Source organism: Mus caroli, unplaced genomic scaffold, assembly GCF_978045245.1.
Source record: "Mus caroli unplaced genomic scaffold, Mus_caroli_1 scaffold_7, whole genome shotgun sequence".
Taxonomy (NCBI): Eukaryota; Metazoa; Chordata; class Mammalia; order Rodentia; family Muridae; genus Mus; species Mus caroli.
In genome coordinates this window covers 51,557,536-51,573,185 of record NW_028227262.1, presented here as the reverse complement: position 1 = coordinate 51,573,185, position 15,650 = coordinate 51,557,536, and the positions used below count along the sequence as shown (strand labels likewise).

Sequence of the window (15,650 nt, the reverse complement as noted above, 5' to 3'; positions counted from 1 at the left end):
TGCCATGACTCTTCCACCATGATGGACTGGATCCTTGAACTCTAGGCCAAAATTAATCTTTGCCATTTCCTTCCTTAAGTTGCCTTTGTTGACACCGTAATGAGGAAAGTGACTAAACTGCAGCAATCACGCCTGAGCTGACTGACAGGCTTCCAGTCGAAAAACATTTTTTCTATTTTCCCTGTGTTCAAAGAAAACTGCTTGGTAATTGTAAGAAGCCTAAGAACATCTTTCCCTATGCTCTGTGGCCTCCATTAACTTTCCCCTCCCTCCCTCCATACCTACACTTAAGCATCCCTAGTAAAATCTCTTCACAAAAGAACCCCCTCCATCCACCTCTCTGTGGCCGGCTGGGTGGCTTTGGGTACATTTCTTACCCTCTCTGTTTAAACTTATAGGAGAATTATCTTTTTGACTTTAGAAATATTGTAGGAATTGGGAGTTAACTGATAATACTCAACAGAATGCAAGTATAGCCACCAACATTGAAATAATTACTCTCTAAAATAAGAACTGTCCTTACCCTTAACAATCTATAGTTTGAAGTTCATGGTGTTATCTGTGTTACTTTTTAAAAATAAGAAAGAAAGAGAGAGAGAGAGAGAGAGAGAGAGAGAGAGAGAGAGAGAGAGAGAGAGAAAGGAAGAAAGAAAGAAAGAAAGAAAGAAAGAAAGAAAGAAAGAAAGAAAGAAAGAAAGAAAGAAAAGAAAGAAAGAAAGAAAGAAAGAAAGAAAGAAAGAAAGAAAGAAAGAAAGAAAGAAAGAAAGAAAGAAAGGGAAGAAAGAAAAGGAAGGAAAGGAAGGGAAGGAAGGAAAGGAAGGGAAGAAAAAGACAAAATCTGCATGCAATGAAGACTCTAAAATCAAACTTCTAGTTGGCCAGAAGCTGATGGGAGAATGGAACCAGCCCAAGCACTGCCCTCTCCTGGCTGTGGATATTGTGCACTGTGTCTTGCCTTCTCCCTGCAGACAGGCTCTCAGCCTCCAGGTTGTAGGGGATGCTGGTGAATTCTAGCAGCCTGTTCTCCTGCAAACTGCCCCCATCTGGAGAGAGTTGCCCTGGTCAAAGTTCCCTATTACCCCTTCTATGGCTCCAACATGGATGGTTGTACCTCCCATATCCATTGGGACTTCTCTGAAAGATCATATGTACCACAGTACTCCTAAAGATGTCTCTCTACTAAACTCCAGGTGATGTTTTCCCCTGCCCAGACCCTGGCCTTTTGTGGACCTCATCTTTCTTCAACTATACTGATTATGAGAATCCTCCCACAATAAACCATCAGATTGCACCCCTTCTTTCTAGAATCTGTTATCCCGAGAACTCAGCCTAAGACATCTGTCTGCTACCTGCTCTCAGTATAACAACATGAGTTACACTGTCCAAGGGAAAGCCAGGTCTTTACTCCTTTGTATAGATCCATTCAGTGATCTATGCCTCATCAGAATGAAAAGACAAGAGCCTTGCCATCTACATGTGGCGTTATCCTTTAAGGAACTTCTAACTCTCCTCTATCACGTCAACTACAATGGCTGGTCCTCAAACTCAACACATAGGCTCTGCCTGGAGACATTCACATTTGCCCTTCTGCGGTTTGGGTATGTTCTTTGTCAAACCATCTTCCTCCTCCATCCCTCATTCCTTGTAGTCTTCTAGACTCAACTGTCACCTCCTCCATGAGAACCCTATACTTAAGCCTGCAGGTCTCCACTTAAATCTAGACCCCACAACTTTTCCTTACCCTGGCTTTCTCCTCGGCAGTACCAGGGTCTGGAACACTGTGTTTTCCCATATCCATGTTGCTCAGTGCCCATCTTAACTACCAAAAGTTCCTTGAAACTAAGCTGTCTTCCCAGAGGCCACCGAGAGTAACTGGTACACAGCAGCAGCTGGCTCTGCATCCTGCATCGACTGCAGGAGCAATCAAAGAAGTGGTGTTGGATTACAATGCCTGAAACCTTCAGGGCATCACTTAAATGTGTCTCACTTACTTTAGCTTTGGCTGTCCTAGAACTCACTCTGTAGACCAGGCTGGCCTCAAACTCACAGTGAGTTTCCTGCTTCTGCTTCCTGAGTGTTGCAATCAAAAGCATTCATCACCACCACCACACTTCTAATGTTTTATTTTTGTTGTATGTGCATTAGTGTTTTGCTTGTATGTATGTCTGTGTGAGGATGTTGGGCCCCCTGGAACTGGAATTACAGATAGCTGTGAGCTGCTCTGTGGGTACTAGGAATTGAACCTAAGTCCCCTGGAAGAGCATCCTGTGCTTTAACCACTGAGCTACCTCTCCAGCCCCGGGCTTTCTCGTGAAAGCAGAAGCCATTGTCCTATTATTTTGGTTAAGTTTGTGCAGGGCCACATTTGTGGAAGTATCAGATAATACAACTGCTAAATAATTGTGAGGTATAATTTTTGATTACACTGAACCCTTCATCAGTGAGCTAATTTTTTAATTATGTGCAAGCCACCAGATTATTTTTAAAGCAGGAATGTGACATTCAAAGACAGAAAATCCTGAAAATGTTCAGATATTTAAATGAAATATAGAAAACTTTATTCCAAAGCTAAACCCAAAATGTACAATGAAATGCATCTCCTTACAGACTTAATAAAAAAAAAAAAAAGGGCCATATCTACATTTTAGATTTTACAACAATTTGAAGATCTTCTGCTCCCACCAGAAGTCTGATAAAAAAGTTAATTCCATTAATTAAAATTTTAAATGACTGTCTTTATATAAAGTATATTCTAATTGCAAAATATTCAAATACAGTTTCAGTATGAAAGTGTCCTCAGTTTTTGGAGTCCTCGGTAGTCTGTGAACGCATAGGTCCCTGTGCAGCTTAAAATGAGGTAAAAGGATGGTTTTGCAGACACAGTCTCCAGTGTTTGTCCTCGATGTCTGGGGCAGCATGATCTTTCCACTCCCCTTCCTGTGGGACATCCCCTTCTTCCCCTGCCTACCTAGTACTCTGCACCTGAAACAGCAGCTAACCTGTCGTTTAACAATTCCTCGTGTTACAATTTTTTCCAAAGAATTCTTTGACCCAAAGGGAAGTCCTGCCTAGAGAGGGTCACTATTTCCTTGAAAGGTATTTTAATAAATAAAGTCTACAAGTGTTTTAACAGGCCCTGAAAGGAAAAGAGAGCAAACCTCCGAGGAGCTGTTAGTGACCAATATTTTATTTTGTAGGTCGCTTCTCTAAAATTTAAAAAATGAAGTCCTTGGCTGCGATTTGCTAAGTGCATTGTAAAAAATTAAAAGTAGCTTCTAAATGAGATGCCGCAAATGTTAATAAGACACAAGCGTCACGCTGTACAGCGGAACAAACCCATGGTTTCTGACTGTTGAGCTATGTGCTTAGCAGTAAGAAAGAAAGTCAGTCCAGGGGAAGCCTGCTGCTAGGCATCCTGTTTGCTCAGTGCCACTTTCTTGGGGCTTTTGTTTTGACTGGATAATTCACAGGTCTACTGTGTTTTTAATGGCCTTACTTTAAAAAAACAAAAAACAAATAAACAGAGAAAGTGTCTTCTCTTCATGTGGCTACTTGGCAGTGTTTTACAAAGACTAGGGTTACTTCCATCCTGCCAGAGGTAGATACACACAGCTGTGTGTGCTCACAAACACTGGCCTGATGGAAACTAAGACTTCATGCCAAGTCAGCATGAAGGTTCTTCATGGCTGAAGCGTCAATGGAGATGGTACTACAGAATATTCTGATGGGCTCTTATCAACACTGCCATTACATATGGGGAGAACATGATTGAAATGAGATATAGAAACAAAATTAATAAATACAACAGCATGATCTTTGTCAGGCGCTTGATGCACGGAATCTGGAGTTGACTAATCACTGGTCTATAATGTAGTCCTATAGCTTGGTCCTGAGAATCACAGAGTTAGACATGTGTGTGTGTGTGTGTGTGTGTGTGTGTGTGTGTGTGTTGCTAGGGATTAAACTCAGAGGCCCATGCATGCAAGGCCAGCATTCTACACTAAGCCATGTGCCCAGACCCTACAACCATATTTATGAACAAACAATGGCAAATAACAACAGTTCTGAGTTTATCCAAATCGATGGACAACAAGCCGTGACGCTCTGGAATCACGGTCACATTCCAGTTAACAAACACACATATCGAGTCTGAAGCCACCGATGTGGACAACTTTGGTATCCCTACAGGAGAGCTCTGCCACACCAATGGGCATCTGCCCACCTTTGAACTATAAAAGTAACCTTTTTCAGTGCAAAAATACCTTTGATAAATAGCAAAGACACAATAAACACGTGGAAGACTTAGAGTCTACTGGAGGTGTGCTTTCATATACAAAAAGTAACTCTGTAGACAGGCATGGTGGGGCACACCTGTAAGGTGAGCGCTCAGTTAGTTGGCTCAGGCAAGAGGATCACTAGTTCAAGGTCAGCCTGAGCTATATTCAGAAGTGAAACGTCATGTTTCATCTTACGGTAGGATATGACGGGCTGTTCTGCTCCTCTGATTGTGAGTCTATGGCTGTGAGAGGGTTTCAACACTCTTGTCAACAACCTCAACACTTCTATAGCTCATCGTGTTTCTTCTTAAATGGCCACTGTGGGTGCTGCAGTACATGCTCGGCAGCCTGAAGGACAAGGTACATGAATTCTTCTACATCAAAAGAGTAGTTGGTAAACTTCGGGTGTTCTCCCAGAGTTGGATGGTGACCCTGCAGAAACAAACCAGAACAAAATCCCAGTCACCGAAGGGTGTGTCTTTTCCTTTTATTATTATTATTTATTTATTTATTTATTATATGTAAGTACACTGTAGCTGTCTTCAGACACACCAGAAGAGGGCATCAGGTCTCATTATGGGTGGTTGTGAGCCACCATGTGGTTGCTGGGATTTGAACTTCGGACCTTCGGAAGAGCAGTCAGGTGCTCTTACTCACTGAGCCATCTCACCAGCCCTGGGTGTGTCTTTTTCTATAGACATAAAATCATTTTCCTTTGGCTAACACAACTGTTTCAACTTATGCTGCACAACATGGGCTGGCAAGCTTTTGCCACAGAGCTCCCAATGATAGTTTCAGCTCTGCCAACCATCTGCTCTCAGTCATAGATGCCCTGCCAAGGAGATGCATAAGCAAGCCCAGACAATATGCAGGCAAATGTGGCGGTACCCAATAAAACTTTATTTACAAAAACAATTGGTGGGCCAGATCTGTACCATTAGAGCTACTGTTTGCCGATGGCTGCTGTATGTAAACTGATGTAAGCTGTTTTAACAACATTGAGATTTTTCTCTAACTTGCAAATAAAAAATACACCTTAGTATTCAAGAGACGAACAGAGGCTCAGCGATGGCTTGCATTTTAATAACTGGACTCCAAACCATATGGTGAATGTTACCTTATCCTGAGGAAACACTTTGCTGGGCTTCCGCCAGGTGACGTAGTGAATGCCTCTGAGCCTGGCCAGGTCTAAGTAGCAGCGCTCATCTTCACAGTTGTACCTAAGGACACAAGGGTGTCACACATGACGTGAGGCCTTTGACCAGGAGGTTCCCTAGTGCGTAACGTTCTAGGGGGGAAAACATCCACTTCCCAAATGTGGTCTCACTAAAGGTTTTGTAAATAACAAACAGGAGAGAAAGGATTTTACACACATTCTCAGGGCGGACTGTGGTCATGCTGGGCTAGCATGCATAAGGCCCTGGGTTTGAGTACAGCGCAAAAAAAAATAGTTTAAATTAATACCCTCAATACCTTGCCTTGATTTTTAAAGAGTCAGAGTAAGACTGAGGAGTGGGCACCTTATTCAATAGGTCCTACTGCCTGTGAATTGGAGACTGTCTCGTAAGATATTATCTTTACATACATGGAAAGAATATGTTACCTCTCTGTATCCAAGGAGGTAATACATTACAGGTTAAGCAGTTGCTTAAGGAAACAAGCAGATAGCCCACCCCAGGTCTGCTGGGCTGCCATATCTCATCCACACTCCACCCCCTTTTTCCTTTCTTCCATGCTCCCCTCTCTAGTACAAATGAATTAAGACAGAATTCACAATTCCCTTCTACCTCACAAGCAGCTTGAAAATGTTTTGCCAAATATTGGAAGTCTGTACCAATGCTTCCTTGGCTAGTCTCCTTACGGATTCATCCCTCTTCACCATCTCTGCCTCAGACATGCTGGGTAAGCAATCCTTTGGAGATAGATAGGGCCTTTGCTATCCCTGCCAGCACCACCCTGCTCTCCTTCAGCATAGGAATTACACTGACTGCAGGGAGGGAGGTGCTCACCGTTGAGAGGCAGTGGTGAACTCTGAGCTGGGAAACCACAGAATCCCATCCTGCATTGAGGCTGTGAGGATGGAGGGAGCCTCTGCTTCCTAAGGGGACTGAGTGGCAGACCTCAGACCTTTTAGCTCGAGGTTGCTTTTCTTTCCAGATACCACCATGATGTCGCTTGACAGTAGTATATATTAGGCTTTCTAATGCCCAGGCTGAACCTCTTAGCTCAGATCCTGGCTCCTCATCTCTCCATGGAAAGCTGCCACCCATACTCACAGCTCGAACACAGCAGCCCAGTCCGGAAGGAAAAGTAAGTGGGTAAGGCCAGCTCCATGCATGCCAATAAATATGTCCGTGTTGTGCGTGATCCTGAGCTGATCTAAAAACCCGAGTTCTCTGCAATACGAGGACAACACAAGAAAGGTGGGATGAAGGGAGTTAGTCCATGATCCACAGAGACAGTATTTATACACTTGTCACACTCCACATCTGCACTGCCATGAAAACTTCAAGGCACTATAGTATTTAATAACCCCTTCCTTGATAATGTAACAAGCTCTCGAAGCACAAACTATTATTTCTGTTTTTCAAGGGAATGTATAATAAGAATATCATGACACATGATATCAACACAATTACAAAAAGAGATATAATCCAAATAAAAGGTGCCATTCAAATACAGGCAGATAATACTGCAGGGCAAAGCTAGCAAGATAGTAGGATATATTCCAAGCCGCAAACTACTTCCTCCTGTGCCAGTGGAAGAGGCCTCCACAGCAGTGTACCTTGAAAAACAGAGAATCTTTGCATTGTCGGAGCACGGCTGCCTGTGTAAGGTGAAGCCGGTGGAGTATAAGAGCAGACCCTACCGTGCAGTGACTGTCCGACAGTTTCACATTTCTCCAACCTCAGCACAAGAGACACACTGTCCACCATACCAGGATCCCAGCCATGAAGCCCAGAGGCCTACTTATGGATTCGTCCCGTTAGGAACTGGGAACTGATGAGTGAGTGGTAGCAGGCCCAAGCTTATGTAAATGCAGGACGTGTATCTGTGGCAGGTACCCCTCTGCAGTGCGTGCATGTGTGCATGCATGTGTGCGTGCATGTGTGTGTGTGTGTGTATGTGTGTGCATGCATGTGTGCATGTGTGTGCATGCATGTGCATGTGTGTGCATGCATGCGTGTGTGTGCATGTGTGTGTGCATGTGTGTGCATGTGTGTATGTGTGTGTGTGCATGTGTGTGCATGTGTATGTGCGTATGTATGTAAAATATAGGAAACAACTATCAACAGTCATAAATTGGATCACAGGTGGATGAGGGATAGAGAAAATTTCACTTTTTCTTTGTGTTATTTTGTGGGAGCTTTCTTTTTGAAATTTTAAAATTAGATTTATTCATTTTATTTGATGTACATGTTTGGCCTGCATGTGTGTCCGTGTACCATACATGCGTTTGGTGCCCCCAGAGGTCAGAAAAGGGCATGGGAGCCTTTGGAAGTATAACAAACAGCTGCTTCACCACCATGTGGATGCTGGGAACCAAGCCTGGGTGCTCTGCAAGAGCAACACGTGCTCTTAATCTTTGACCATCTTTCCGGCCCCTCTGCTCCTCCTTATAGTGAGAAACATTTTCTACATGGTGCATCTACTGCTACACAGAGCCACTGCAGTGTGACTGTCCTCAAACCAACAGGACTACCCGTCTGTGAGAGGCATATTCTTTCCTTCTTGTATTGTTTTCTTTTCAGAGACAGGTCTTATCTATGTTACCCAGGCTGTCCTGGAACTCGCTCTGTAGGCCTGACTGAGCTTGAACCCCCAGATATCTGCCTCCCGAGTGCTGGGATTGAAGGTGTGCACCACCACTGCCTGGCAGCACGCTCTCTTTCCAAGCCTTTTGGTTCCACCGGAATTTAAAAAGAAATGTAAATACCTTGTAAGTTTTTTCTTTTTTAAATCCAAATTTTATTATTAAATACAAAGCTGAAACCCATTAGCTACAGGGTAAATTAAGCCATACATATATATATGTGTGTGTGTGTGTGTGTATATATTTTTCCATGGATATATATATATATATACTTGTATATGAGGATATGTATGTATGTGTTTATGCACATTAAAATTTAATAATAGTAGCAAACTTTTAAAAATTCAGAAATTTCAAACAAAACTCTGGATTCCTTATTTCTCCAGAACAAGGAGACCTCAGAAAGCTCACCAGCTCCCCTGCACTTGAGGCCTCTGTCATCCCTGTCTTGTTTAATGACTGAGTGTCACCGCTTGGTCTACAATGGGCAGTAGTATGCCCACTCCCCACCAGTGAGTGGTTCAGTTTAGGGATGAGAGGACCTGCCTGGGTCCCGGCTTACCTGTACTTGTAATCAACCACTTGGACTTCAAATGCGGATACTGTTTTCAGTGCATTTACCAGCTGGGAAAAAGAGAACACGCAGAATGACTCTTCCTTCTTTGCTGCTTTCCTTTAAGAATCCTAAAGTCCATTGTTTAAATTAAAATTTGTCCTGGAGCCAGCCACATCTGTTTTGTGTGTGTATGCATGTGCGTGTGAGTGTGTGTGAGTGTGTGTGTGTGTGTGTGTGTGTGTGCGTGTGCGTGTGCGTGTGCGCGCACACAGCATGCGCGTGCAAGTTACCAGTGTTCATGCATACAGAAGCCAGAGAACATCAGGAGTCTTTCTCTATCACTTTACATTTTGATGGGATTTTTTGTGGTGTGTATGTATGTGTGTCGTGTGTGTGTGTGTGCGTGCACGTGTTGTACATGTCAGTGTGACTATGTGGACATGTACATGTGTAAATGTATTTGGAGGCCCAAGGTCAATACTAGGTGTCTTTCCTCCATGGTTCTTAATCTTTTCTGAGGCAAAGCCTCTCCCTGAGCCCAGAAGCTCCAATTTACTTAGACTGGCTGGTCAGTGAGCTTTGGAGAGTCACCCTGCTGCCCACCTCACCTCCCGGTCCCTATGGTGGAAAAGGGCACCACCCTTGGCTTTGTACATGGGTTCTGGGAATCCAGACTCAGGTCCGCATGCCCGCACAGTAGGTCCTTTGTTACTGAGCCATTTTTCTAGTCCCTTCTTTTTAATGTTCTGAGTCAGGCTCTCTCACTGACCCCAAAGCTCACTGTTTTGGGTAGACTGTCTGGCCAAGGAGCTCCTAGGATCTGCATGTTGCTGGTTCCCAATACTGGGGTTAGATCCTCATGCAGTCATGCCTGGCTTCTAAGTCAGTGCTGGAGATTTGAACTTAGATCCTCGTGCTTTCACAACATGCCCCCTTACCCACTGAGCCATCTCCCCAACTCCTAACGTTTCTTAATTTTTTTGCAGATAAAAATTTGCATGCATCACATATCGTTTATGTCTATCATTTTAGACTTATTTAAATTCAAATGCTGACCGACTGTATCTCTTGACTTCCTCACCCTATTTCTTATCATTTCAGAGCACCCGGTGCTTTGAGGATGAGGGGACACAATGTTCCTGACGCTATGCTGACATGGCTCTTTCCACCCATTGTCTCATTTCAAAGAAACCACTAGGACACTGGGAACCATCCTTTGAAAATATTAAAGTCTTGGCAGAAAAGAAGTCTATTTCCCTGTAATTTCTAAAAATCTCTTTGGCTCTGATTCTGGCAGGCAGAAAGTAAGAGAGCAGGAACAGCGAGCTGTCAAAGCAGCACTGTGGTTCTGAGAGCCCCTGACATTGACGGCTTGCATCTCTGCCAGACAACCTCACAACATCAGCAGTGCCAGTGGCTACAAAATGCCTCGATCTAGACTTGGTTCAATCCCTGGCAAAGACAGAGAGAGAAGGGGAGAGGAAGGGAGAGAACCACACCCTGTACTTCTGACCACGCCATCTCTAACCTTAAGCAGGGCATCCGAATCATTGGATGCAGTCTAATCGCTGCCCCCAGTTTATACGCATGTGTGCACAACTGGACAACACACGGGCAGTCACAAGATGGAAGTGTTTCTCTACAGTCACGTTTCCCCCCCCAAGAGAGAACTAATTAGGTAGCAGGACCCTTCTTCATTTAACAAGGGAGACTCCCATCAGAGAAATCACGTGTGCCTGCAAGTCCCAGAATATGTCCTTTCTCTAACTTCTAGCCACACAGCAGTATCTCAACAAACCTTGTACCAGGCTAAGTTTGCAGTAACTATCATTTGACCAGACCTCCTGGGAGCCAGGTCGTACTCCTGAGGCTGAGGCAGCAGGATTGGGAATTCTAGGCCAGCCAGGCCTACATAATGAGCTTAAGGTGAGATAAGATATATATATATATATATATATATATATATATATATATATATATATATCTGAGTCTTATTCTCTGTTCACTGGTCAAAATGTAGTCAAAGTACCATTGCCCTTGTGCATACCCTTTGGAACCCATATCCTGCTTAAAGGACAAGCAGCATGCTCTTGGGCTTGCCATTAGGAGTAGCGTTTGTACCGTCTGCCCATGGATTCTGAAAGTATCAGGCCTGCACCATAGCAGGTGCTGGCACTGGGCCTTTCCCTGAACTTTCTTCCCCATAGTTTAAGGCTACCCCCTGGCCTGCCCGTTCCTGATAGCCTGGGCTCATAGGCACACTCAACCTCCTCTTGCATCCATCTGCTGTGAGAGGGCTAACAGTGAAGAACAGTCTCACGGTCGAGGCTCCCATGATTACCTGCCCAGTATGAGGCTGGATGCAATGTATAATTTTGTGCAGCTGAAATGAATTGAATGCCCAGGAGCAGTTTCTGAGACATTCATCCACTCAAGCAGACAGAACCCCTTTCAAGGTATGTGTTGCCAGATGCTACGGAAATACCAGGCAACACCAATCATCTCTCAAAAGGCGTGTTTGCATGTTGTTATTAGTTTGTCTGGAGGGGGAATTTTTACCCTTCTGTTGCAGTCCAGACAAGACTCACAGTTTTGTTTGGCTTTGATTTTGCCCATATTAGAGCTGATGTAGGTGAACAGGTACAGTAGAGCAGATCTGGATGGGCTGGGAGTTTGGAGAAGCTAAAAGCCAGTTTTCAGTAGGCTCAGGACATTATGTATCTCTAGAAACTAATAGCTTAAAAACTTCTACTGCAATACAAAACATACACACACACACACAGAGAGAGAGAGAGAGAGAGAGAGAGAGAGAGAGAGAGAGAGAGAGAGAGAGAGAGAGAGCATTAGCCAAGGAAGGCAAAGTCACTATTAAAAGTTCATACCAAAGCACTAACCTCATTTTGGTTCAGGATTTTCCGGTATTCTGTGCTGCGTGCAAGAATGGTAACTCGAACTTTGCCATCCTGTGATCAAAATGAAAAGTTGGAATAATATTGGATATGCTCAGACAATAAAAAAAAAAAAAAAGACAACCCAAATCTCAAATGCAATTTCCCAGAGAGGCGAAACTCACTAAGCAGACACGGACACTAGTAGCCTGAGTCCTTAACCATTGTCCATTATCCCAGGAAATAAAAATAGATATCTACTTTACAAGAAAATACATCTATACAGTGAATTAATACTCAACTGTACACAGGGACAAAACATTTCATATTGCAGTATTGAGGGAAATGGATTAACATTATGTTAACATAAGGCAGGCACATGCTCTCTCTCAGATGCAGAAGCTAAAGGAGCTGATCTCATAGGGGCCCACAAGAAAATACTGGAGAATACTATATATCCAGTAGATAGTGGACACTGGGAAGGAAAGAACCCAGATACACATTATGGATATAGGAGAATTGGGGTTTGCTGTCAAAATCACTGTAGTGTTAATAGGCTTGACAATAATATACTATTTCTAACAAAGCTAAGAGGAAAAATTTAGAATGCTCCCACAACAAAGACAAGATTGATGCTTGAAGTAACAAAAGTGCTTGGATAATTATACTGTGTCATGTGTCAAACTATAACACTGCACCCTAGAAATGTGTGCAGTTATTATAATCTATTGTGATATGTGATATCACAATATATTGTGATATGTGACATAATATGCTGATTATGAATACATATAAGTATTCCACTTTAGCCATGGAAGACAAAATCTATTCATTATACTACTACTTTTTTGTTGGTTGGTGGGTATATTGTTTTTAGCAGGGATTACATGAATTAAATGGGAGAAAATAGGGAGATATGGGTAAAGAAATAGACAACGGACAAGGAGAATAAAGGGTATTCTTACAGTACCCTTTAGCTTATCTGCAGTGGCTACTGACTCCTGAATTCAGAGGACTACAGACTCAGGAACGTTATCATAGCAAGCACTGCCTCCTGCTTGCTTGTTTATCTACAAAGGTGGCATTAGACATGAATATCCAAGCCTATCTCAGACCCCATAGCACATCCATTACCTTGGTTCCCTCTTGAGTGATGTTCAGCCTATGCAGCACATGCTGGGAGAAGGCTCTGAATAATCCTGTGTTCTGACAGCCAGAGATCTAAAACAAAAGCACCAGTTCACATGCCAGCAAACACTCCCGCACTGGGACTTCAGGCGATCGTGATGTAAGGATATCTTAGATGCTTACCAGAGGCGTGTTATAGAACAGCCCGTACCGCATGCGGGGCAGCAACGAAAACACGGCTTCTTTAAAACACACCTAAGAAGGAAGACAGTTTAGAAGATAGCACAGTAAGGTGAGTGCCTTTCATAGGTCACCACCAGAAGGTACGCACCCTTCATAGGACAGCAAGGTGTGTGCCCTTTATAGGATAGACAACACCATAGTAAGGTGAGCCCTTCATAGGACATCACAGTAAGTGATGCACCCTTCAAGCCAAAAGAGCAGTCCTCATTTTACAAAGTAAACCTTTCTAAGGTTTTAAGGTTTCTTTATAAAAATTCTAGCCACAAAAATCAAAAAACAAGCAAGCAAGCAAGCAAGCAAGCAAACAAACAACAAAAACCACCAAGAAGTCAGAAGTGATGGTAACAGCCAAAAGAAACTCAAATTCAATCTTTACTATGTGAGTTAGTCACTTGCACTTGGCAGTCACTTAAAGACATTTCACCAGGTTTCCAGTACCTTTTTGGAATCATAGGTTTTCAAATGTATGACATCATAGTCAGTAAATGCTTTCCAGGTATCGGAGAAGAGGTCGCCATACCCATAAGAGCTCTGAAGGTAGAAACAACAAGTTAGTGCCACAAGAGGATGCTTAAGAGTAACCATACATATGACACCACTTCTACACATGATAATATGATCACTGAGCCAAGTCCATCACAATAAGTACATTGCATTTGGAAGGAAATTTCAAAGCGAGACAATGGCTTGAAAGCTTAAACATCAAATATATATCCTCCCTGTTGAATAATGAATCATGTGACAATACCTCATTCAAGTTAATAATGTCACTAATAACATCACATTATACAACAATCTATAATACTAACAATATCTGGGATGCTGCCAGTCCCAGGTATTGTTCTAAGCACTATAGACTATTAATTCATCAAACAACCCTGCAGTTCTAATGAGCTAGCTGATGTCCTTATCCTAAATTTATACACCCGGAAGCTGTATATAAATTCAAATACTTTGTCTAAATTGTGGACCTAATGCGTCACAGGACTGGGGTCTCAGACTTCATGCCTATATACTCCATGACAGCTGCTTCTCAGTGGGAACCTGTCCTAATGTATTTATCAATTTGTCTCCTCCCTGGAGGGTAGAAGGTAATTACGAACTCTGCCAGGTAAAGGGAGGGGTGTGGTCCATTTTTAAATGATGGGACTCAGACTGAAGAATCCAGCCCAGAGACAGAAAAAGCACAAGCCATGGGGATACACTCAAAATCTGTAGCTTCTTGTCCATTATGGTGTCTTTTTATGATTATAGTTTTTTTTTTTTAAGTTTTGAAATGTTTAGGCTTTTCCTACTGTAGATATTTTAAGGGTATGGAGAACTGTCAGATTTGGTGACACAGAAAGGCTTTGCTTTAGTGTTTCTCCAGCAATGGTACAATAAAGACCCTCAACACTGTGTACAGTGACACGGTCCTATTGCACAATAATAAATAAAGAGTAATTATAAGAAGTAATTTTAAACAATTTCTTGAGATAAAATACTCTAGGTAATATAAGGTGCCTCCTGAAAGGAAATGTTGTTAATAATAAAATAGATTTTGACTGGACCCTTCTCAGGAAACTTGGGAATTATTCAACAATAGCCACTTCTAGAAACTTCATCTCTATATCCTCCAGATTCAAATTATCCAGCAGTGGAAGAAGGAACAAACATCTTCCCACGTCACACTGAGGAATCCTTGGGTATTTTTCGAAGTGACAAGCAAACATACAAACAAACAAAACCCTCCTCCTGTCAGGTCTCAAATTTGAACACACCCAGAGCCTCAGACACACAAACACCACTTGTAGGACTTAGCCCACAGGTGTAGAGAAGGTGAGGGTGTGGAGAGGAGGTCATGGTCAACCTCGGGACCCGAGGGTTCCCTCACACTAAGAGAAAATGTTCAGAGAAGTAGCTGTGTCTTTACTGAATGCATACAGACCTTTTCTCTGCAATACTACAGTATGACGTGTTTGCCTGTACGGGGCGATTTCAGAGCACCTAGCAGGTTATGCATGGCTACGTGCAGTTCTATACCACTTAACACAGAGGACTTGAGCATCTATGGATTCAGGTGTCCAGAGTGGATCTTGGGACTAGTCTCCTATGGACCCAGGGAGAACACTGCATGTAGAAAAGATGCTGATAGCATCCAGTACATAGCTCAGAACCAGAGAGAAAAGAAATGTGGGGTGAAGGAAGAGGAACAGGGGAGTGGGAGGAGGTGAAGGGAGAGGAATATGGGGGGCGGTGAAGGGAGAGGAACCTAGGGGAGGGGGTGAAGGGAGAGGAACATGGGGGAGGGGATAAAGGGAGAGGAACACATGAAGGAAATCCAACAGATGAGAAAAAGCTAGCTCCATTCAAAAAACGGACAAGGAAAGATGCCCTTATACTAAGAAAGCATAGTTTATATAAAGATATAAATAAATCTTTATACAAATGATATGCATAGAGAGCCTTGTACAAACCCTGATAAAACTTTGTTTAAGGCTGCATTTTCATTTATTCCCTTGGGGGATAATACAATCGGAGAGAGAAGAAGAGACTTAAAGGAAAAAAAAAAAAAAAAACCTTTCAAACTTCTGCATTGTTGACCTTATGAGAATCAGTCATCAGCTCTATAATTAAAAAGGAAAAGAAAAGGGCTAGTGAGATGGCTCAGCAGTTAAGAGCACTGGCTGCTCTTCCCGTGGTCCTGAGTTCAATTCCCAGCAACCACAACCATCTCACAACCATCTCTAATGGGATCTGATGCT

The 15,650-nt window shown here is 42.9% G+C and overlaps 1 protein-coding gene across 2 annotated transcripts in view; it reads right to left on the bottom strand.

Annotated features, from left to right (window-relative positions):
* Positions 1 to 2,535: 2,535 nt before the first annotated feature.
* Positions 2,536 to 15,650, bottom strand: part of Eogt (EGF domain specific O-linked N-acetylglucosamine transferase) — a 43,084-nt gene continuing 29,969 nt past the window's right edge. For both annotated transcript variants that reach the window (XM_085840243.1, XM_085840244.1), the window contains exons 11-18: positions 13,345 to 13,437; positions 12,847 to 12,918; positions 12,670 to 12,756; positions 11,542 to 11,610; positions 8,654 to 8,715; positions 6,554 to 6,673; positions 5,395 to 5,497; positions 2,536 to 4,709 (exon numbers count right to left, since the gene is read on the bottom strand). In XM_085840243.1, the coding sequence (XP_085696369.1) occupies positions 4,563 to 4,709; positions 5,395 to 5,497; positions 6,554 to 6,673; positions 8,654 to 8,715; positions 11,542 to 11,610; positions 12,670 to 12,756; positions 12,847 to 12,918; positions 13,345 to 13,437 (753 nt within the window). In that variant the 3' untranslated portion in view covers positions 2,536 to 4,562. The remainder of the gene's footprint in view (positions 4,710 to 5,394; positions 5,498 to 6,553; positions 6,674 to 8,653; positions 8,716 to 11,541; positions 11,611 to 12,669; positions 12,757 to 12,846; positions 12,919 to 13,344; positions 13,438 to 15,650) is intronic.